Source organism: Parasteatoda tepidariorum, chromosome 8, assembly GCF_982258835.1.
Source record: "Parasteatoda tepidariorum strain Cologne lab strain chromosome 8, Ptep-v5.0, whole genome shotgun sequence".
Taxonomy (NCBI): Eukaryota; Metazoa; Arthropoda; class Arachnida; order Araneae; family Theridiidae; genus Parasteatoda; species Parasteatoda tepidariorum.
Window position 1 is genome coordinate 15068172 of NC_141762.1, and position 19886 is coordinate 15088057.

A 19886-nucleotide genomic window follows, 5' to 3' on the forward strand; every position below is an offset into this window, starting at 1 on the left:
TAGGTGATACTGGTAATCTTAGTGATTAAGAGTGTGACTATGTTATTAGTTAGTTGAAGTTTGTTTCTGTGTGAAACATCAAGCCTGTGTGGTTCGATCCGGTGTGGCTAAGGGTCTGTGTGACTTTGTTATTATTAAAGAATATATATAATTATTATTGGTGTTGATCATATGTTTAGTTGAGTTAATTAATGGTAACCAATACCATTACAATATGGTGTCAGAAGTGGGATTCAAACCCAATATTGCTCGCCTTAACGAAATGCAACAAACTTTCTCGATGTATCTGAAGAGTTAGTCTGTTGAAGTTGTTTCTAGGTGATACTGGTAATCTTAGTGATTAAGAGTGTGACTATGTTATTAGTTAGTTGAAGTTTGTTTCTGTGTGAAACATCGAACCTGTGTGGTTCGATCCGGTGTGGCTAAGGGTCTGTGTGACTTTGTTATTATTAAAGAATATATATAATTATTATTGGTGTTGATCATATGTTTAGTTGAGTTAATTAATGGTAACCAATACCATTATATATATACATATTTAACTAATATTTACATTAAAATTAATTAAAATAAAGAGAGAAAATAATTAAATTCATAATGATTGCTATTAATTAAAATATAAAAATCAACACACAAAGTGGTTAAAATATTTTAATAAATCCAAAGTAATAATTAATAAAAGGTTTCAGCTTTTGCCAATTAAAAATACATGATTATAAAAAAATTTATGAATGAATAAGGTGAGCAAAGACAACCCTGTAAGTACTTTTGATAATGCTTCGTTTATCGTGTACATTTAGCTTTACCATTTCTCTCAATGCAATAAATGCAGTAAATTCAATCCTGTTGGTTGTTATTAAAAGATCAAATAATTCAATCAGCGTGCAAAAACAAAGTTAAAGTTTTAAATATTGTAATTCTGGAAAAAATGCTAAGTAAAACTTAGTGCACCTTGTCTTATGTCGTGTTTAAAGTTAAGCCAAGTAATTTATAGAACAGCTAGCATTATTTCAGATAAGAATTGCCAAAAATCATCACTTTGTACTTAGTGAATCTCACCAGTATGCCTGAATAAGGTAATTTCGTCAACAAAAGACGCATGATCCAGTCTATTTCATTTTAATATTTAATGCAAAATGTAAAGAACATAGCTAAATGCATTTTATAATACATCTTTAATAAGTTCTTCTGTGTGTATTATTCACCTAATAAAAAAGAAGCAGCGTCTATACCGGATTTCAAAACTGCATAAACATATTTTCTGGTACAGATATCACATCTTGGATTTTATCAGTAGGGGGTTGCTGATAAGATTTAAACACTCTAAACAAAAAATCTAGTTTCGGCAAAATCGAATAATGTCAAATAAAAAGTCAGTGTAATGCTAAAAAGAAACATTTTGAAGAAAAATTTAACAATTATCACGTCTATCTAAAGCGAACATGAATTACAGTGCCTTAACTTACTACCAATGTCTAATGAGCGCAAATAATGTGAATCTGGACAAATTTTGTTCCCATTGTTATTTATCAAAACTGAAAGAGTGTGGCTAGTGGTATCTCTACCAGAGTTACCCATTATTGCTAACTGCACTATTAAGTATAGCACTATACATAAATGAATTAATATGTATTTTTTTTTTTTTTATCTTAGCATGAATTATGCAAAAGAGTTTTTTCAATAATTATTCTTATAAAAATCAACTGGCAACTCTGTAGCGCTTAATTTAGTAGGAACCCCAATAGTGGTGTAATATCACAGAATTCTAAGCTGCTTTTTAATTTTTTAGAGCTGCCGAGTGTCCTCAGCCTAAGCAATTGCTTTTTTAGCTGAAGGCATACCAGACTGAATACATTGCAACAATAATTCATCGTCGTCATCATCATCAGTATCAGAACTTATATCAGAATTGCGAGAATTGTTCAAATTGCTGTGAGTACTTTTGTCTTCACTAAAAGAAAGGCAGCTCAAATCACTCATAGAAGCAGTTGGTGAGAGGACAGGAGTATCTTCTGTCTTGTACACACATGGAGATTCTTCAACAGGGGTCACTAAACCATGATCAGGAACAACTATGGGTGACGCCCATCTGCTTTTAGGTGGTGCAAAAGACATAGATTGATGCATGCCGCCCAAACTTATATTGTTATTTATGCATCTCTTTTGCTGCTGCAAAACTAGTTTGTTTGGACTTATAATCGGAGTTTGGTTTTGAGAAGATTGTTCTCTCATACTTTTATTTTCAGTTTTTCTTTTTGGTTTTCCAGCATTTATGCATGCCATTATAATATCATCATCATCTTCTCCATCAGAAATACCATCTGGACGATGATTATCTCTATAACCCTAAAAAAAAATTATTGAGTCATATATTGTACAATAGAATATTATCTAGTTTAAAGAAATTAATTTAATACTTTTAAAACAAAACACAATAGTTAATCATTATATTGTGTTTGTCAAAAGAAAGAATTAATTGTGATAAATCCCAATGAACTGATGATTAAAAGACTTGGGGAAATATGCCCCAATTACAATTTTACCATTTACAATTGTACCATTTACAAATTGTACAATTTGTTTGTTGGAAAGCACAACAAATTCAATAAAGTTAATAAAACATTTTTGCATTTTATGTTATAAGATATTTATGTGTAATAAAAATTCAAGAAACATTAAAACACGGGTCAAGAAACAATAACTACGGAATAATTTGATGGAAAAATTTTACCTTTGGAAAAGTGTAACTTGTCATTATAATGCCCTAAGCTAGTCGAAATCAAAAGCAAGTTTATATGTGTATTTCTTTTCTTTTTCATTTCCAATGATAGAGAACTTGACAAGTAAAATCAAGGAACAACAAAGAAAAATAAATAAAATAAAAGTCAATGTCAAGGTCGTCTTCTCGTCTTCCAGTACCGCTTAACCAAAGTAGTCCCATGAAGCGGTTGTCAGAAGAAATATGGTAGCTATTTATAATGATGGGTTTTCCGTAAAGGGTACAGTACAGTATAATATATATTTAATATAGTATTCATAATATATTTTTACAGCTATTTTCGAACTCTAAATTCTTATAAGACTAATAGCACTTCTAAAAATCAGCTCTATAGAAATGCTTCTTATAGCAATATATACATTTACAGGGTTGCCACAGTAAAAAATGAACAAAAATAGTTGCTTTTAGTAGCCTCAAGCATGAAAATAGTTGCCTGAACAGAAACAAAAATTTATCAAAAATAGTAGCCAAATAACTAAAATTATAGCTTAATTGTCAAATACTATTATTAGGACTGGGTGATGTCAGAAATTTTAAATCGTGATACATCGTCAGTTAGACATAATGATACAGTGTTGTATCGCAATTGCATATGTTCAAAAATTACGTATGGGAAATCTTCAAATCAATCAAAAATAAATAAAAAGGAATAAATCTAGTCCAAAAGAAAATATTAATTCTAAACATATTCTACTATGACATCAATATCATTGCTTAATTTTTTCAATTAAATTAATAAAGAAGTCAAAGTAAAAGCAAATCCAAGCTCTATTTCATTCTTCTTAAATTAAAAATGATTTAAGATCTATTGGTTTAAAAATAATAGTACAGTAACAAATTATTTTACATACATGCATTAAAAATTAAAAGAAGAAAAAGAACGAAAGTGGAAAACAAACCAAAGAAATGTTCACTTTAGAAAAAAAAAACAAATTTTATTATTTGTGGAAGAAAAAAACATGCTTTTGAAACATCATTAGACCCTTTTTGATTTACTTATTTAAAATAATAAAAAGTAGTATTAACTAATGGTCAAATTCTGTACTTAATAAAAGTAAAAATATTTTTACTTATTTATTATTATTTTCATTTTTGAAAATAAAATCGACTAAAGATTTATTTGTTTAAAAATGATATCGAACAAATTATAAAACAAACAAGTATTGAAAGAATTTTAATAAAAATTTTAAAAAAATACTTTAAGTACTAATGTTAAATTATTAAAAACGTCAAAACATTACTAAACTTCTTATTTAATTTAAAAAAAATGTTGTTTTAACTAATAGCCAAATTTTTTTAAAGCTTTGTTTTCATTTTCTCAAAACTAAAAGCAAATTAAATAAAGGTAAGCTTTGTTTTAATTTTTTTATAATTAAAAACGATTGAGCATTTATTGGTTGAAAAACAATCAAATTATTATACTTAACTACATTTAATAAATTTAAAAAAACTAATTTTTTATAACAAAGTTAAATACAAAATACCCCTATTAAATTGTATCACTTAAAATAAAAAAACAATAATTGAAAAAAATCAATGATTTGATCTATTGAGTTCAGAACAAAAATTGAAGATAACAGCGATTGTGCAGCAATCGCAAAGTAACAGTAGGTCTACTAAAAATAATTGACAAGAATCGTTAAACCCAGACAGAAAAAAAAATGGTATGAAATAATGTAGAACGAAACGATCGCTGCAAAAGTCTCACTGAAAATAATTTACAAGAAACCCAACAACTATTTCCGACGAAATAAAATGCACAACGATCGCAAAATGACTTAAGTCCCATTGAAAATAATCTTCAAAAAACGCAAAATCCCAAAGACAAAAATGGACATAAAGAAACTATGCATTGCGTTCTACATATTACAACGCTGATCCTGGCACGAAACCTGGAGTTCTGATTCAATTCGCACTTCGTCATTCAACGTCACAAAACTAACATCTTAATAGCAAAATGCTATCTGAATCTCTGCAGCAAGACGAAATCAAAATCGTCTTCATTAGTGCGGAAACAGCGTTAGCCTAGTCATGGATCCTTGCATATTAAATCGTTAAACCACGATTGTAATCTAATTCCGGCGGCTTAAATCAGATTTCTGATTCATTGCCTACAACAAAAGTCACTACATCGGCCTACTGATATATGCGTTTAATCGATATTTCGCAATACATCGATTTATCGCCCAGTCCTAACTAAGATCCAATTAAAAAAAAGTTTTGTACAAATATAAAAGGTATACATATTAGAAAATACTAATTAAAAGTCGAATTACAATAAAATATGAATGTTAATAGAAGGAAAAAACAATCAAAAATAACATAACTGCCACTCAAAGAGAACATATAACAAGTACTTTATTAAATCCAATGGAAATTTAAATTTTTGGCTCTTTGGACACAAATGATTGTATAAAAGTTTGCTTCCTTTTATTAACGTTCTGAAAAGTAACGTTCATTTTTGCGGAAAAATTTCGCCAAGAGTAAAAAAAGTCTCCTAATAGTCGCCTAAGCCTGAAAATAGTAGCAAATAGTTACATTTTAGTAGCCTGTGGCAACCCTGCATTTAATTTTAAAAAAGTCAATAAAAAAACAAAAAAAAGCACAAATGAGTGATAATGTTGGTGATTTCTTACCTAAGTTTTGTAACATAACATTTAAGAGGAATACTTTTTAAAAATATTTCTGCGTATTTTATTTTAACTATACTTTTTTTAAATGAATCTTCTTAAAATATAGTGGGTAACTGTGAAAATAATTAAAGTAATTGCAAATTAGAAAAACAGTTCTTAAGAAAATTTGTGACAGTGTTTTTGCTGTTTCATTTAGAATGCTTCTTATTTAATAAACTATTTCAAATGGATTATTGTTTTTAATGATATGAAAATATACTATAGACCTATTCCTATTTTTCAATTTTCTTTTAAAAAAATACCACATATTGAAGAGCTAAGTTTTTTTATTTGTAAAGAAAACATATTTTATTTTTTAAAAGTTTATTTTAAGTCATGCACTAAAATACTAATTTTAAAACTACATGTCTTTACCAAATTAATTAATGAAACCTTTACAAATAGCTAAATTAAAAATAAAAAATAATTAAAAATCAAATGAAAATAGTTTTTTAAGAAGTATTAAAAATATAATGACTTTATTTAAAAATATAATTAGCAATATATTTTGTAAACATCTTGTTCTAAGTTAAAGCAATAGAAATTTCATAATAAAAACTTTAAAAAAAAGTTATGAACAAAAATTTTCTATGGTGTTCAAGAGTCAGTTATTAAATTTTAAAAAAATCGAGCTTTTAAGAAGAAGAATAAAATAATAATATAGCTTTTGTTCTTTTTGGCGTAACTTTTTATTATCTTATTGTACTTTTTTTTTTTTTAACAGTATGGATTACAGTAACGTCTGAAAATACAGAGAAGTCAGTCTGGGTGCTTCAGATGCATATTTTGTTTAATTTTTTAAAAAAAATATATAGTAAAAAGTTACGCCAAAAAGAACAAAAGCCATATTGCTATATTATTATTTTATTCTTCTTCTTAAGAGGTCGATTTTTTTTAAAAATTTAATAAATGAATTTTGGACACAATAGAAAATTGTTGTTTATAAATTTTTTTTTAGTTTTCTATTATGAAATTTCAATAGCTTTAGGTTAGGAGAAGATGCAGTTTACGAAATTTATTGTTAATTATATTTTTAATTTAAGATATAAGAAAAGAGGTTATTTCTTTAAAAATTGAGTTTCAAATATGAGGAAAGAGAATCTGGAGCAGTTCTCATTGGGTAAGTAGTATAACGGCTTTTACGCCGACTTCATTGTCCCTACGTGGAAGAATAGGCAGTACCGACTTCTTTTTTATACCTCCATGATAATTACAGAAGATATAATAAGGTACCACAGTTTAATAGATATGTCACAGCTGAATTGGAAAATCCCGCACTCAGTAAAGTGAAAAGTGACATCAATTTGCAACACATCAGGATAACTAAAAAGTCCTTAAAAGTCTCCAGTATTTTCCATTCAGTTTAACAATTTTTAGGCTTATTGGAATGAGTTTTAGGTCTTTAGGTTCATTAGAAAGTAAATTATTTATAGCTCAGTTAGCTTGATTTATTCCGAGCCATTTGCAATGAAACTAGAGAAGTGAGAGCAGCAATAAGCCCAGACTGATTTATTAATTCACCGAGCTAATGATAATAAAGGTTCCTGAGCAGATTGTAATAAGCTTAAAAAATATCAGTCCTTCCTATTAGTCTGGCGTAAGGTGAAAAGGGGGATTTTCCAACTCACCTAAGATAGATGCTATTTTTTTAAACTGTATACTAAATTAATATACCAAATTTTTATCATATCTCTGATAACTAGAATTGCCTCTGATCTCTTTTGTTTGGCTACATGGTCTCCTAGACTTTGTTGGCATTCCTAATTGAATGTATTGTTGAAGAATATCATTTTCAGACTCCTCATAGTCTTCCTCAATTCGGTTATAAAATTCTTCTTTCCTTGAAAGCTTTTGATGCTAATTAAAAATTCAAAAATAAAATAAATTAGTAACAGTTCAAGTTTAAAAATATTTAATTTCTATAGGCAACTAAAAACTTAATTTTAGTTATCCAATTTTGTAAGTTATTCAAAGATGAAGTAAAAGTATTAAGTTGTTACATATGAAATGTTGGACTCTTAAATGCATAATTTTTCAGCATAATTTTTAAGCCTAATTAAATTAAGAATATTTTTTTTTTCATAAACTATTTTATTAATCAAAGTAAAAATCATCACAATCAACACATTTTTGCCAGCATGTTACCAGTTTTTGAATACCACTTTCATGAAAATTTAGCTCTTTGATGTCAATAAAAGATTTTGCATTTTTGTGATTTCTGGAGCTGGTACCCCGTGACGACATCCACTTTGGCTCATCCACGCACATATCACCTAATAGAGTATACAGCGAAACGCCCCTTCCTAAAAGTAACAACCCTTGTATTAGTAATAATTTTAAGTGCATGAGCACGAAGGAGATCAGAGATAGCATCGCGTTTTGCCTGCTGGATATCAATCGAAAGATTCAAATAAGGAATTCTCAAAGCCGGAGGGAATCTCTTATTATGACAGAATGGCTGGAGGGAAAGGACTTTTATTTTTTATTTAATAAGTTCTTCGGCTTTGGAGAGAAAAAGATTGAGTTTTTAGTCTTTTTAAAGCAGGTACAATCTGTTGCCAGTATTTACCATGAAGTCTTTTACACTTTTCGAACTGTTTTAACTGTTTTTCTCTACAAGGCTTTAAGCCCTAATTGAATTTCCAAGGCAGTGAAAGGAGTTGAGCAGGCTGCAGAAGTAAGAAGTCTTAGGGCTTTATTTTGGACCTTGCCCACCCTGTCACAAACACTTTTGGATACAGTAGCAAGTAGTTCGCCGCCATAGTCAAACACAGGTCTCATGTAGGACTTGTAAACAATGGTCAGGAAATCGGGTGAAGATACCCAGGTGACACCAACTAATCTTTTAGAGAGTTTAAAACTATTTTCACCTTTTCTCACAGTTTCTTCAGCATGTGTTCTCCAGGATAATTTATCGTCAAAAAAAACACTCTGGAAGCAAAAACTAATTTGTTCACAAAGATCTTGATTTGTATATCTAATAGAAACCAGATGGTCTTTGGTTGACAAACTAAAAAGCTGGCAGACAGTCTGCTCAACATCGACTGTCATTTTATTCTCCTCACACCAATTCAAAGAAAAAACATTTGGAGACTGGAGTTACGGGGAGTATAGTTTCTCGTGTCAGTGGTAATCTTTGAACCACACAAGCTCCCTGAGTAGTGCCAAATGAGTAACAGCATTTGTCAACGCAGCTCAAACGACATGCCTCTTCAGAGTTGAAAGAGAAGAGGCCCTTCCAAGAGAATCTGCAATTTAAGAGTTAAAGGAAAAGGTCCTTTTCAGTGCCCCAAACACGACTGCCATTACTGCACTCTTTTGAAATGCTGGTGGCCTATCTAGCTCTAAGTTCTGTGAACTTAAAACTATTCTGACAAGAGAATCTGCTGACACTTTTGCGATTGCTGAGGCCGGTGCTTCAACATACACTCATGACTACCACAAATGTAAAGACTATGTTTTATATACTCTGCATAGATCAAGACAAATCACCTCTGGCATTGTTGTAGGAGTAAAAAAAATAATAAGAAACTATGCTTTGCAATGTCACTGCAAACAATAAGAAGCTAAGTAAAAAATAACAACAATAAGAGGGTTATCATAAGTAACCACTAATCTGATATTAATATAGATTCAAAAATTAACACCTCCCTAATTTTGAAAGATAAAATTGTACATTTAAAATAATCATTTATATATTTTTCTGGAAAAAATTTTAAACAATTTTTTTTATACAAAATACAATTTTTATTGATTGTTGAAACCATTTGCAGATATCCATTTGCCTCAATTAAGATTCTTATTAAACATACAATGATTCTTATAACCTAGTATGCATTAATTATTTAGAATATAAGAAACAAATAGTCGGCAGAACTAAACAAAACAATATATTTTAAGTAAATTTGAGTACTTCATATTTCAACTTAAATATTGTACACACTTACATGGTGTTTGGAGTTGGCTTTTAGAATTTGATGCTTGGTTGTGTGAGAAGACTGATTCTTCCTAGGATGAAAATGATTACTATAAGATGGAGGAGTGTGGCGATTTTTCAATTGGATTTGTGCCTGATTCAGCCTTGCAAGATGCATCCCAGAATGGGAGAATTCTTGAGGTCTTGTCCCAGTTCTCGACTGTGCAAAAACTTGCTGATTTCTGGATGGCGAAGAAGTATATTCAGTGAAGTGTTTGTCATTGGCTTTGCACATTGAGTGAATATGATTTGTTTTTGATGGAGATTGTGTGAACTGTTTTCTGGGACTTCTATCAGGCATTCCTAATTTAATGCATTGGTTAATCATATCATCATCCTCACATTCAGAGTTCAATGATTTTAGGCTTTTATCTGGTTTATCATCATTCTGTAAAGAAGTAAAATCATGTCATAAAATGTTATAACTATAATACTGAATTCTGCTTAATCGCATCCCTGATTATTTTGAGTTAACTAGGGTATATATATAAATATATATTGCAAATATTTATAATACTGAGAAAACCTGGGCAGAGCCAGAATTTGTCAGTATGTTTTGTTTTATCAAATTTTTATGCAGCCGGAAGCAAAAAGAAAAATTATAATAATAATAATCAGGGGTTTGTCCAGACATTTTGTGAAAGGTCCTGTTTTTGTAAAATTGTGAAAAAAACTACTCATAATTTGTGAATATAAATTAAGCGTTAAGTCACATTTTTCAACCAGGGTCCAGCTTTTGTTAATTTGAGCAAATGGGGTCCTGTTATTGCAAAAATTGCTAAATTCCTTTTCAAGAAGTTTTTAAATTGTAAATAGATACAAGATTATGTTCAACAATTACTGCTACTAAATTAGAGATGCAACATACAAATATTTGGTATTTAGCTATACTGCTCAACACAGAATATTCAGTTAGGGCGAATAATGGAAGCAAAATCACTCACATTTTTAATAATTTTAATTCACATATTCTAAATAACACAATTTAGTTATGTATCACTTTAAATGTGTTACGCATTAAGTAAACTTAAACAATTTTTAAATTTATAATTTTTTTTTTAAATTGCCAGAAATTAATTTTTATTTACATAATATTCGAATAATTAATTTTATGAATAAATATAAATTGATCAATTATTTATTTACAAGAAAAATTATCATTTAATATCAATAACAATATGCACACAATGCTTGTAAAAGTAGAAATATTTCCTTTGAATACTACATTTGGAATTTAAACTTTGAGAAACTTGGAAAACTTAGTTTGTTTCGAACAGTCTTTCTTTTTTTTCTTCCCCCAGGAAGGGTTTATTTGATTAACAAAACAATAATGAAGATAAACAAATTTGTGAAGGGTCCGATTAAAAGATAAATTATTTTGTGAAGGGTCCGTTTTCATGAAAAGATATTTTGTGAAGGGTCCTTTTTTATGAAAAGATATTTTGTGAAGGGTCTGTTTTTATGAAAAGATATTTGGTGAAGGGTCCGTTAACGGATCCAAATTTTTCTAAACAGACCTTTGATAATAATCTGCTGTAATTGAAGTGCGCCAAGTTTTGTTTGGGAATTTTGCTGTTGGGTTGTGGGAATGCACACGTGTTTTGTGCGAATGTATATACAATGGTTTGCTGAATTTACACAGAATAAAAAAGGCGTAACACTTTCACTGGGGTTTATAAAATATCACTTTGTATTGCTCCTTGTTTTAAAATACTATCACACAAAGACTTCTATTAAACTTTTTTCATTTGCCCGAGATAACTCCGGATAGTAAACTGAAGGTAAATTAAGTGTTTTTCACACAGAACAAAAAATTAAATTTCAACTTAAAACTTGTGTATTATGTTTTATTTTAGTTCCTTGCATTTATTAATAAAATTTTATAAAAAATGCTGATTTTCTGCATTTTTTTTTCTTTAAAAAAATTGGTAAGGGAAGCGGTTAACATATTAACATCATCACTGTACATTACAATGTCAAATATTGAAACTACAATACTTATGTGGAACTATCCAAAACTATCTTTTTCTATCATTGTCAAATATTGAAATATTGCATTAAATCATTGTCAAATATTGCATTAAATATGCATAAGTGCAAACTTGTATGGCTGTTTCTCAGTGGTAGAAGATTTATAATGTAATGTATAAATTTCGGTTCTTGAAGTCTTAAAAAAAAATTATTCTACCAACCTTTACAAATCAATATATCCAACATATATATATAAGAGCAATTAATTATGCAGTTATGTTTTTATGTATTAGAGAACAAGTTTAGTTTTCAGAAAAATCTTTCAAGTTTTAATTCATTTACTATAACTTAATAAAATGTTTAGCGATCATTCTACAAACTGGCGGCTATGCATTAAAAGCTGGTAAATTGGTTGGTTTTTTATTAAATATAAAAACAAACTTTATTTAGTTGTATACAAAGTACTTAAGCATAATTCAGATTTTGAAATAAAAAAATTAATCAAAAAATGTAAAAATGAATATTCATAGAATAATAAAACTATAAAAAAAAATGAAAGAAAGGGAAAAAACATACCAAAGTTCTATAAAGACCAATTAAAATCTCTTTCCGCAACTTTTTCATAGGATCAGATGCTCGCTCTGGTAGATTCTCTGACCTATAAGGTTTCATTCCATGGCACGAACGTTGATTTTGATCTAATCGGCACTTCCTTCCCTTTATTAGTTACAAAAAAAAACACTTATTTAAGAAATAAAAACTTATAGAAAATAAAATACAGTAACGTAAAACTAAATACTATTTCTAAAAAATGGCTAATAATTGTTTTGATAAAGGGCAGAGAAAAACTATAAAAATAATTGTCTCAAATCTAGAAATGCATCACACATTTAAGAAATAAATATTAATTATTTTATTCCTAGTAAATAAGTTAACTTTTCAAACCCCAAAATATTTACGAAAATAATGGGGTCAACTTATACACTGATAATAAAGTTGGATAATCGTTGAACGTAAAATTAAAATCAATGAGATAGATATGAACAACACTGATTCATTTTACTCCCTTCAAAAACAATTTTTAATATGTTATATACAGTTAATTTTCTCTCCTTATACTTTCTTTAAATATAAAAGTTTTCTTAGAAACAAATATTTAAGTTATTTTTAGAAAAAAATTAAGGACAAGAAAAATTAAGATAATTTATTCAAGAACATTTCGAAAACTATTACAAAACTTTTTCGATACACCACAAAGCTACAAAATTAAAGATTGCAGATTATCATATGCGTCAAATTCAATAATATTAACAGTATCATTTATACGGATCCCAATCTGCAATGAATTCTATTTCATCTTCTGAGTCTCACAAAAAAATCGCCTTCCTCTCCTCTCATCCAAAAATTTGATATTCCACACTTTTTAAATACTTAAAACTACATTTCTAAAGGGGTGCCTCACAGCACCTTTATTTAAGAGCAATTATATTTTGTCTGAAGAAAACAATGCAAATTATTTTTTACTTAATTTTGTGGACTCAATACATTGTCTTACGTCTTTTTTTTTCTTTCAAAAATTTTCATACTTGGTTTTTTCAGGGGTCAACTTACATATCCGACACACCAGAAATTTTTTATCTAGTAATTGAAAATAGAGAGTCGAATTACAAAACTGGTCGACTTATACATCAGAATGTATAGTAATACATGGGAATAAAAACATGGATAAAAATATTTTTTACTGAAGCAAGAAGAGGCAGAACCTCCAAGTTATTTGTTAAAATCATACAAATGAAGAACAATGTTCTACTAGATACTGTTCAAATGCATAAAAACTTTTCAACAATTTAATCTTTTAAACATATGTAACATTATACAACTCAGAAAAGGAAGTTTGATGCAAGTTTGATGCATACTCTATTCCAATAGTTCCCAATTTTTTATGACTAAGGAACCCTAAATGATCGAGCATCTTTTGGCATAATGCCGAAAATATAGTTTTTAGCAGTCAGGATTTAACCAAATAAAGACTACTAATTATTTTGCCAATAATAAAAGAATGACATTTTTTTAATATTTGTTTTATCAATATAACTCTTAAAACAGTAGGTTTATGTCGAACAATTGAATTTGAAGGTCTGGAGTGGTATCTAGTCTAATTCTGAATTAGTTTTTGATGCATACATTACCTGAAAATGAATAACATAAGCTAAATTATAGTTTTTAAAAAAAACTCTTATAACTGCTGAGAACAGTTATCAGCGAAACATAATTCATTATTCTTGAATTCGGTAATTTTATTTCGAATTGAAAAGTTCAATGAGAAATACTGATGCAATTTATTTTAAATTTTGCAAAATTCTTTTTTTACTGGCGTTTCATTAAAAAAAACTATCAAAAAAATTAGGGTTTACTGTTTTGAAATATACTCACAAGTTGTTTAAAAAATCCGAACAAATTTAAAAAATTTAAACTTTTGGAACATCATTTGGGAACTGCTACTCTATTCTACCCAATACTATTAACTTTTTAAAACCAGATAAGAATCTATGAAAAACTTATTCGCAAAATAATCGATAATACAGAAGAGATGGTGGCCACTAAAAGTAATCGATTATGTTTACAATTGCAATGTTGTAAGCATAAAAAGCATTTATGTTTTTTATAAAACATAAATGCTTTTATCAATGCAGTGAATAATTAACCAACTTAAACTACAAGAATTATTTAAATAAAAATTTTGATTTCCTCTTTTCAACATTATGTAACATATTCCTGAGAACAATAATAAATAACCTTTACATATAAACAACAAAATAATAAATAATTTTTAATTTTGCTGCTCAACAGAACACACTAACAACAATTTCTTTTATTATATCTTACAGAATAGAGCATGAGCACAAAATAAAATGACTTAAATTTAATGGTATCAGACAACAGGATCTATTTAAATTATGATTTGCATACGTACCAGGAAGCCTTACTGGAAATATTAATTTCTTTTTGCAACTTTAAAAAATTATATGACATTTTCGTAATAATGATAGTAAATAACCGTTACATATAAACAGGGCCGGATTTAAGCTTAGCTGTTCCCTAAGCTATTGAAAATAGTGAAGCCTTTATATTTTCAACTCCATTTTCAAATACCAGGAGCAAATTGTCTTTATTTTTTATTGTTAATTATTAAACATCAAATGGTCTTATTTTAATTTTCGAGTATTACTTGGTTGTGGAAAATATTATCTCTCTACATTAAAAAAATTGTAAGGACCACTGCTGTTTTAAGTGTTCAACTTTGTCTTGATGCACAGAAACTATAAGACATAGAAATTTCAAATTACACAAGGTGCATAGAATGTACAGAGAGTGCGGGGGAATAAAAAAGTAACATTTGATTATTAGTTTGAGAATTATTAATTGTTAAACAGGTAGCAGTTGTTAAACCATGTGGGTTGCACTGCAGTCCTGAAGAATTAAATTACAAATGAGAAATTTGAAGTCGTGAAAGGGTCATTTTGTTAATGAACTTAACTCAAGCTTTTTTTGAAATTTTAATTTGTTAAAAACAGGGTATCTGCTACATTTTAGATTTTCAAATTCATGACTTTCCATGACTAATTCGAAGAATTTTTCACGACTAAAAGAATATTTATTTTCTCCGACAAAAACACAACAATAAAGTTAGAAAAGCATTATAATAACATTCATTGAAATGATATGTATAAACAAAACTGTTATACTCTGCATCTTCATGTTTATAGATTATAAATTTAAAAAACAGAGTAAAAAAAAAAGAGTTGAAGCAATAAAATAGCTGGAAAAAAATGCAAAAGCAAATATTTTTACATTCTTAAGATACTTTTCTAGTTCATCAGAAAGGAGAGAAATAATCCTGATTTTTCTGTTCTCATTTCGGAATAAAAAAATTTGTCAATAACTGGCTTGTGTCAGCTAGAATTTTAAATTGATAAAATAAAAAAAAAAAAATAATAACAAAAATTCTGAAATCACAGAAGTTGAAAAGGTAACACTCTAGAAATTATGCTTTTTCTTTCATTTTTTGAAAAAACACTATAATTTTTAAAGAACACGATAAAAGCATTTTATATTTTAATCAAATAAGACTGTGAGTGGAGATTTTGTTACAAATTCAGAAATTCGGAACACCATGAAATGGGGGGAAGGGGTAAATTACATTTTAAAAATTAGATTTTTCGGCGACCTAAATCCATGACCTTTCGTGATTTTTTTTTTAAAAAAATAGTTAAAATCATGACAGTTCATAACAAATTTTGTTCAATATTGAAATCCACAAGCTTCTACGGTTTTTCATGACTTTCCAGGTGCGCGGATAACCTGTACATTTTAGATTTTCGAAGTCATGACTTAACGAAGTTGTTATTTTCTCCCGACAAAAACAGAACAATAAATTTAAAAAGCAATATAATAACATTAATTGAAATGATAGGTATAACCAAAACTGTTATACTCTGCATCTTCATATTTATAGATTTTAAATTGTAAAAAAATAGAGTTAAAGAAAGAATCGAAGCAATAAAATAAGTGAAAAAAATACAAAAGTAAATAAATTTTTTTTCTTCTGCAGAATTAGATTCTAAAGTACTCTTCTAGTTCATCAGAAAAGAAAGAAATACTCCGGATCTTTCTGTTCTCATTTCGGAATTTAAAAAATTCACCAATGACTGGCTTGCTTCAGTTAATTGGTCATAAAATAAAAATAATAAATAACAAAAATTCTGAAATCACAGAAGTTTAAAAGATATGCTCTAGAAATGTTTTTTCTTTCATTTTCTGAAACACCATAATTTTTAAAGAACATGATAAAAACATTATATATTTTAATAAAATATGACTGTGAGTGGGGATTTTATTATAAATTCAGATATTCGGAACACCATGAAAGGGGTCGGGAATTCCATTTTAAAAGTTAGATTTTAAGGCGACCTAAATCCATGACTTTCCATGATTTTTTGACATTTCATAACAAATCATGACATTTCATAACAAATTTTGTTCAGTACCCAAGTTCATGATTTTTCATGACTTTCCAGGTGGGCAGAAACTCTGTAAAAAGTATTGATCAAGTATAAAATAAGTATAAATTAAATATAAAATAAAGTGACTTAAATTTTGCGATCTCAGACAAAAAGATCTATTTATATTATGATTTGTTTACATACCTGGAAGGCATTACAGCACTGATAAGCATTTGTTGATGTGTTGCCCTGGTAATATTCCAATTTCTGTTTACTATTTGGTGAGGTGTTACAAATTTTTGGTTTTAAGACTTTACTTGATGCGGAATCATATACTTTTGCTGTCTTCTTTAGCTTCTCACTTACGGAGTGCTTTTGAGATCTTTGTACAAAATTGAACTTAGGTACAGAGTTTTTTCTTTCAACAGAAGGCTCCCTTACAGCTGAGACTTGTGGAACCTCATTGGAATTAAAATTCTGTAATAGAACAACATTACTTAAATATAGTACTTAATTATTAATAAAATTAAAATAGATAAAATTTTAAAAAAGAAATGAAAAATAAAATTTTATAAATTTTATTAAAATAATTCAATTTTTAATGAAAAACCAGCAATTTAGGGTCTTGCATAGGTATCATAAATGTATTCTACACTGCACACTTCTTTTGGTACAGAATTTACTATAATAACTATTTTTAATTTAGGCAAAAACATTTAAAATATTATAAAAATATGTGTCAAATTATTAAGTAATCCATAAATCCATTTAAAATAAATAAATAAAATTTTTAAAAAAGTTTTTTAAAAAGTAAATCACAATTAAAAACTGAAATATTACTACTGAGTGGAAATTGTAATCTTACTAAATTATAAACAAAAACATTGCAGTTTAAATTCTTTTGAAATATTGGGTACTTGCAAAAGTTGAATATGGTTTGGTAAGTTTAAAATGTTTATACTACTTTCAAAATACCTATTGATATGAAACATATCTTCATAAGAAATGCTTCATACAGCAGCCATTTGACAAATAGCTACAACGTAACCAGTTGTGTCCTGTGACAAATCTAAAAGCAGCAAAACTTGTTCTTCTTCATGCTGAAGAGATATTTAATATAGGACTCCCATTCTTCTATTTAGATCTCCCTTACCTTCTTTCTTTTATAATGAGTATCTGTATTTCTTTTCATAATTCTTAATATTAAAATGAAAGAGTATTTATTAGTCCTTCTTCTTCTTTGCATTAAATATAAAGCAGTGTTTCTCAAATTTTTTTATTCAATGGAACATTAAAATATTTCATTATTTTATCATGGGCTGATAAAATTAGTTATTTGGACCATTGACATACTTTTTACATTATTATTGGGATAATATTTACATTTTTACTCAAATATTAAGTCCCATTTTCTTCAATAATATTGTCAATGGATTTGTTATTTGTCAAAATCTGCATTGCTTGGATGGGCATGGTTTCAACAGTACCTGTAATCAATCTTTAAGCCTGGTTCTGAATTTTTTCAGTCTTTTAACTGCTGTGGCATACTTTTAATTTAGCGATTGTGTTCAGAAAATATTATTTTTAATTATTTATGACTGCTATACAAAACAAAGGGTCATTTACAATTTTCCCATGAAAACTCTCAACAGCTAATCACGGCCAAATCCAATAGCTGATACACACTTGTGCAATTTGTAGGAAAAAAGTGAAATTTTATATTGACCAAAAATTTAGTGTTTGACGGGTGCACTGGACATACGGTCAATGAATAACAACATTTTTCGTTTTTGCCTCTTCATTGTCTAGTTTTTCCAGCAATCTAATAAAAATTTCGGCTGTCGTCCACACATTCTTATTGGCATCATAAACCAGTGGTAACGTTTTGATTTTCCTACCACTAAAGGTAAAGGTATCTTTTCACTTCTATCAGAGTTTGCACAAAGCAGCACAGTAAGGCGATCCTTGCTTTTTCTTCCCACTTTACATTTTTTGCATTTAAAAGCTAAAGTCCAAATTGGCATCAGGTGATAAAAAAGACCCGTCTCATTGGCATTAAAAATGTCTTTAGGTTGGCACTCACTTGCCTGAGAATTTTTTGTTCTGCGACAGAATCAGATGGAACATTTCTTGATTCACCACTTACAACTTGACGCGTGATCCCAGCATTTTACTCTCATTTTTCCAACAAGTCCCTATAAATTTTCAATTCGGTTCAAGTCAGGTGATTTTGAAGACCAGTCGAGATGTGATTGAGTGTCTGAGTGTTCATAAAACCAGTCACATATTCTTCTAGCTCGATAAACTTTGCTGTAGTCATCTTGAAAAATAGAGGTATAGACAACATACTCATCATGAAGATGATAACTGAATTGACTAAAAGGCAACAGCTAACCATCCACAATGCTCAAATAAACAAGTTGGTTCATGTTAGTAGCCACCTCAGTCAATGGGCCCAATCCATAATAAGAAAAACACCCCTAAAATATAACAGAACCACCTCTGGCTTTAACCTGACCTTGCACACAGTCAGGATGAAATGCTTTATCTGGTCCTCAGTACACTCGACAATGTGCCTTATTTGAATAAAGGTAAAAAAAAACTTGATTCGTCAGATCATATTACATTCTGCCAGTCAGCAGTCTACATTCGGTAATTTTTCATCCACTGAAATGACATAGCTTTATGTGCCTGCGTGAGTAATGGCCTCTTAGATGTTTGACTCCAAATTCAGCTCCCATTGCAATGTTCTCTCACTAACAGGTTGGGACGGACCTTCATTCACTAACTGAAGCAATTCCTTGCGGGTTTGGAAACGATTTTAAAAGACAAGTTGTGAAACACGTCTCCTGTCCCTTTCATGTAGAATCTTCTTCTGACCACAATTCTGGCGGAGTCTTTCGTGAACACCAAGTATTACACCGATGCTTGTAGACAAGTTGAACAATCCGCATCTGTAACTTCAACAAAGCCAACAACTTCATTCACCATATGACCATGGGCACGACTAAACACAATTGCCCTTTTTTGCCACTCTGTCACATCCTTACACATACCCATATTTACACACAATTTCTGATTAAAACAAAAATATCTCTGATGGCCACTTGCGAGTGCGCACACAGCTGAGCAAGTCACTTAACTAAAGCATCATCTAGCAAAACCTAACGATTCATCAGTGCTTGAGCACTAGGGTGACTAATTTTTGGTCTGGAGAGCTTACATAACATATAAAAAACAATGCTAATTTTATTTTTCGACTGTACAATGCACAAAAAAATAACTTTGAATAGCTTTTGATCTAATGATCGAATTTTCATTTACTAGGACTCAAACTTAGTAGTTTAAGGGTCAAATTTAAAGGTAGATGATATTTTAATGTAAGCAATCAAACACAAAAAACTGCTTTTTCTAAATAAACATATCTTTATTTTAATGGATTTTAATAACTAACTCTCAAAATATGGAAGATAGCTGCCATCTAG

The 19886-nt window shown here is 29.0% G+C and overlaps 1 protein-coding gene across 5 annotated transcripts in view; it reads right to left on the minus strand.

Annotated features, from left to right (window-relative positions):
- Positions 1 to 637: 637 nt before the first annotated feature.
- The window catches only part of LOC107446061 (uncharacterized), a 41054-nt gene continuing 21805 nt past the window's right edge, over positions 638 to 19886 (minus strand). For 4 of the 5 annotated variants that reach the window (XM_071180678.2, XM_043053941.3, XM_071180679.2 and 1 more), the window contains exons 9-13: positions 16606 to 16878; positions 11975 to 12115; positions 9399 to 9815; positions 7126 to 7308; positions 638 to 2346 (exon numbers count right to left, since the gene is read on the minus strand). In XM_071180678.2, the coding sequence (XP_071036779.2) occupies positions 1810 to 2346; positions 7126 to 7308; positions 9399 to 9815; positions 11975 to 12115; positions 16606 to 16878 (1551 nt within the window). In that variant the 3' untranslated portion in view covers positions 638 to 1809. The remainder of the gene's footprint in view (positions 2347 to 7125; positions 7309 to 9398; positions 9816 to 11974; positions 12116 to 16605; positions 16879 to 19886) is intronic. The other variant, XM_071180680.2, reaches the window with a different exon arrangement.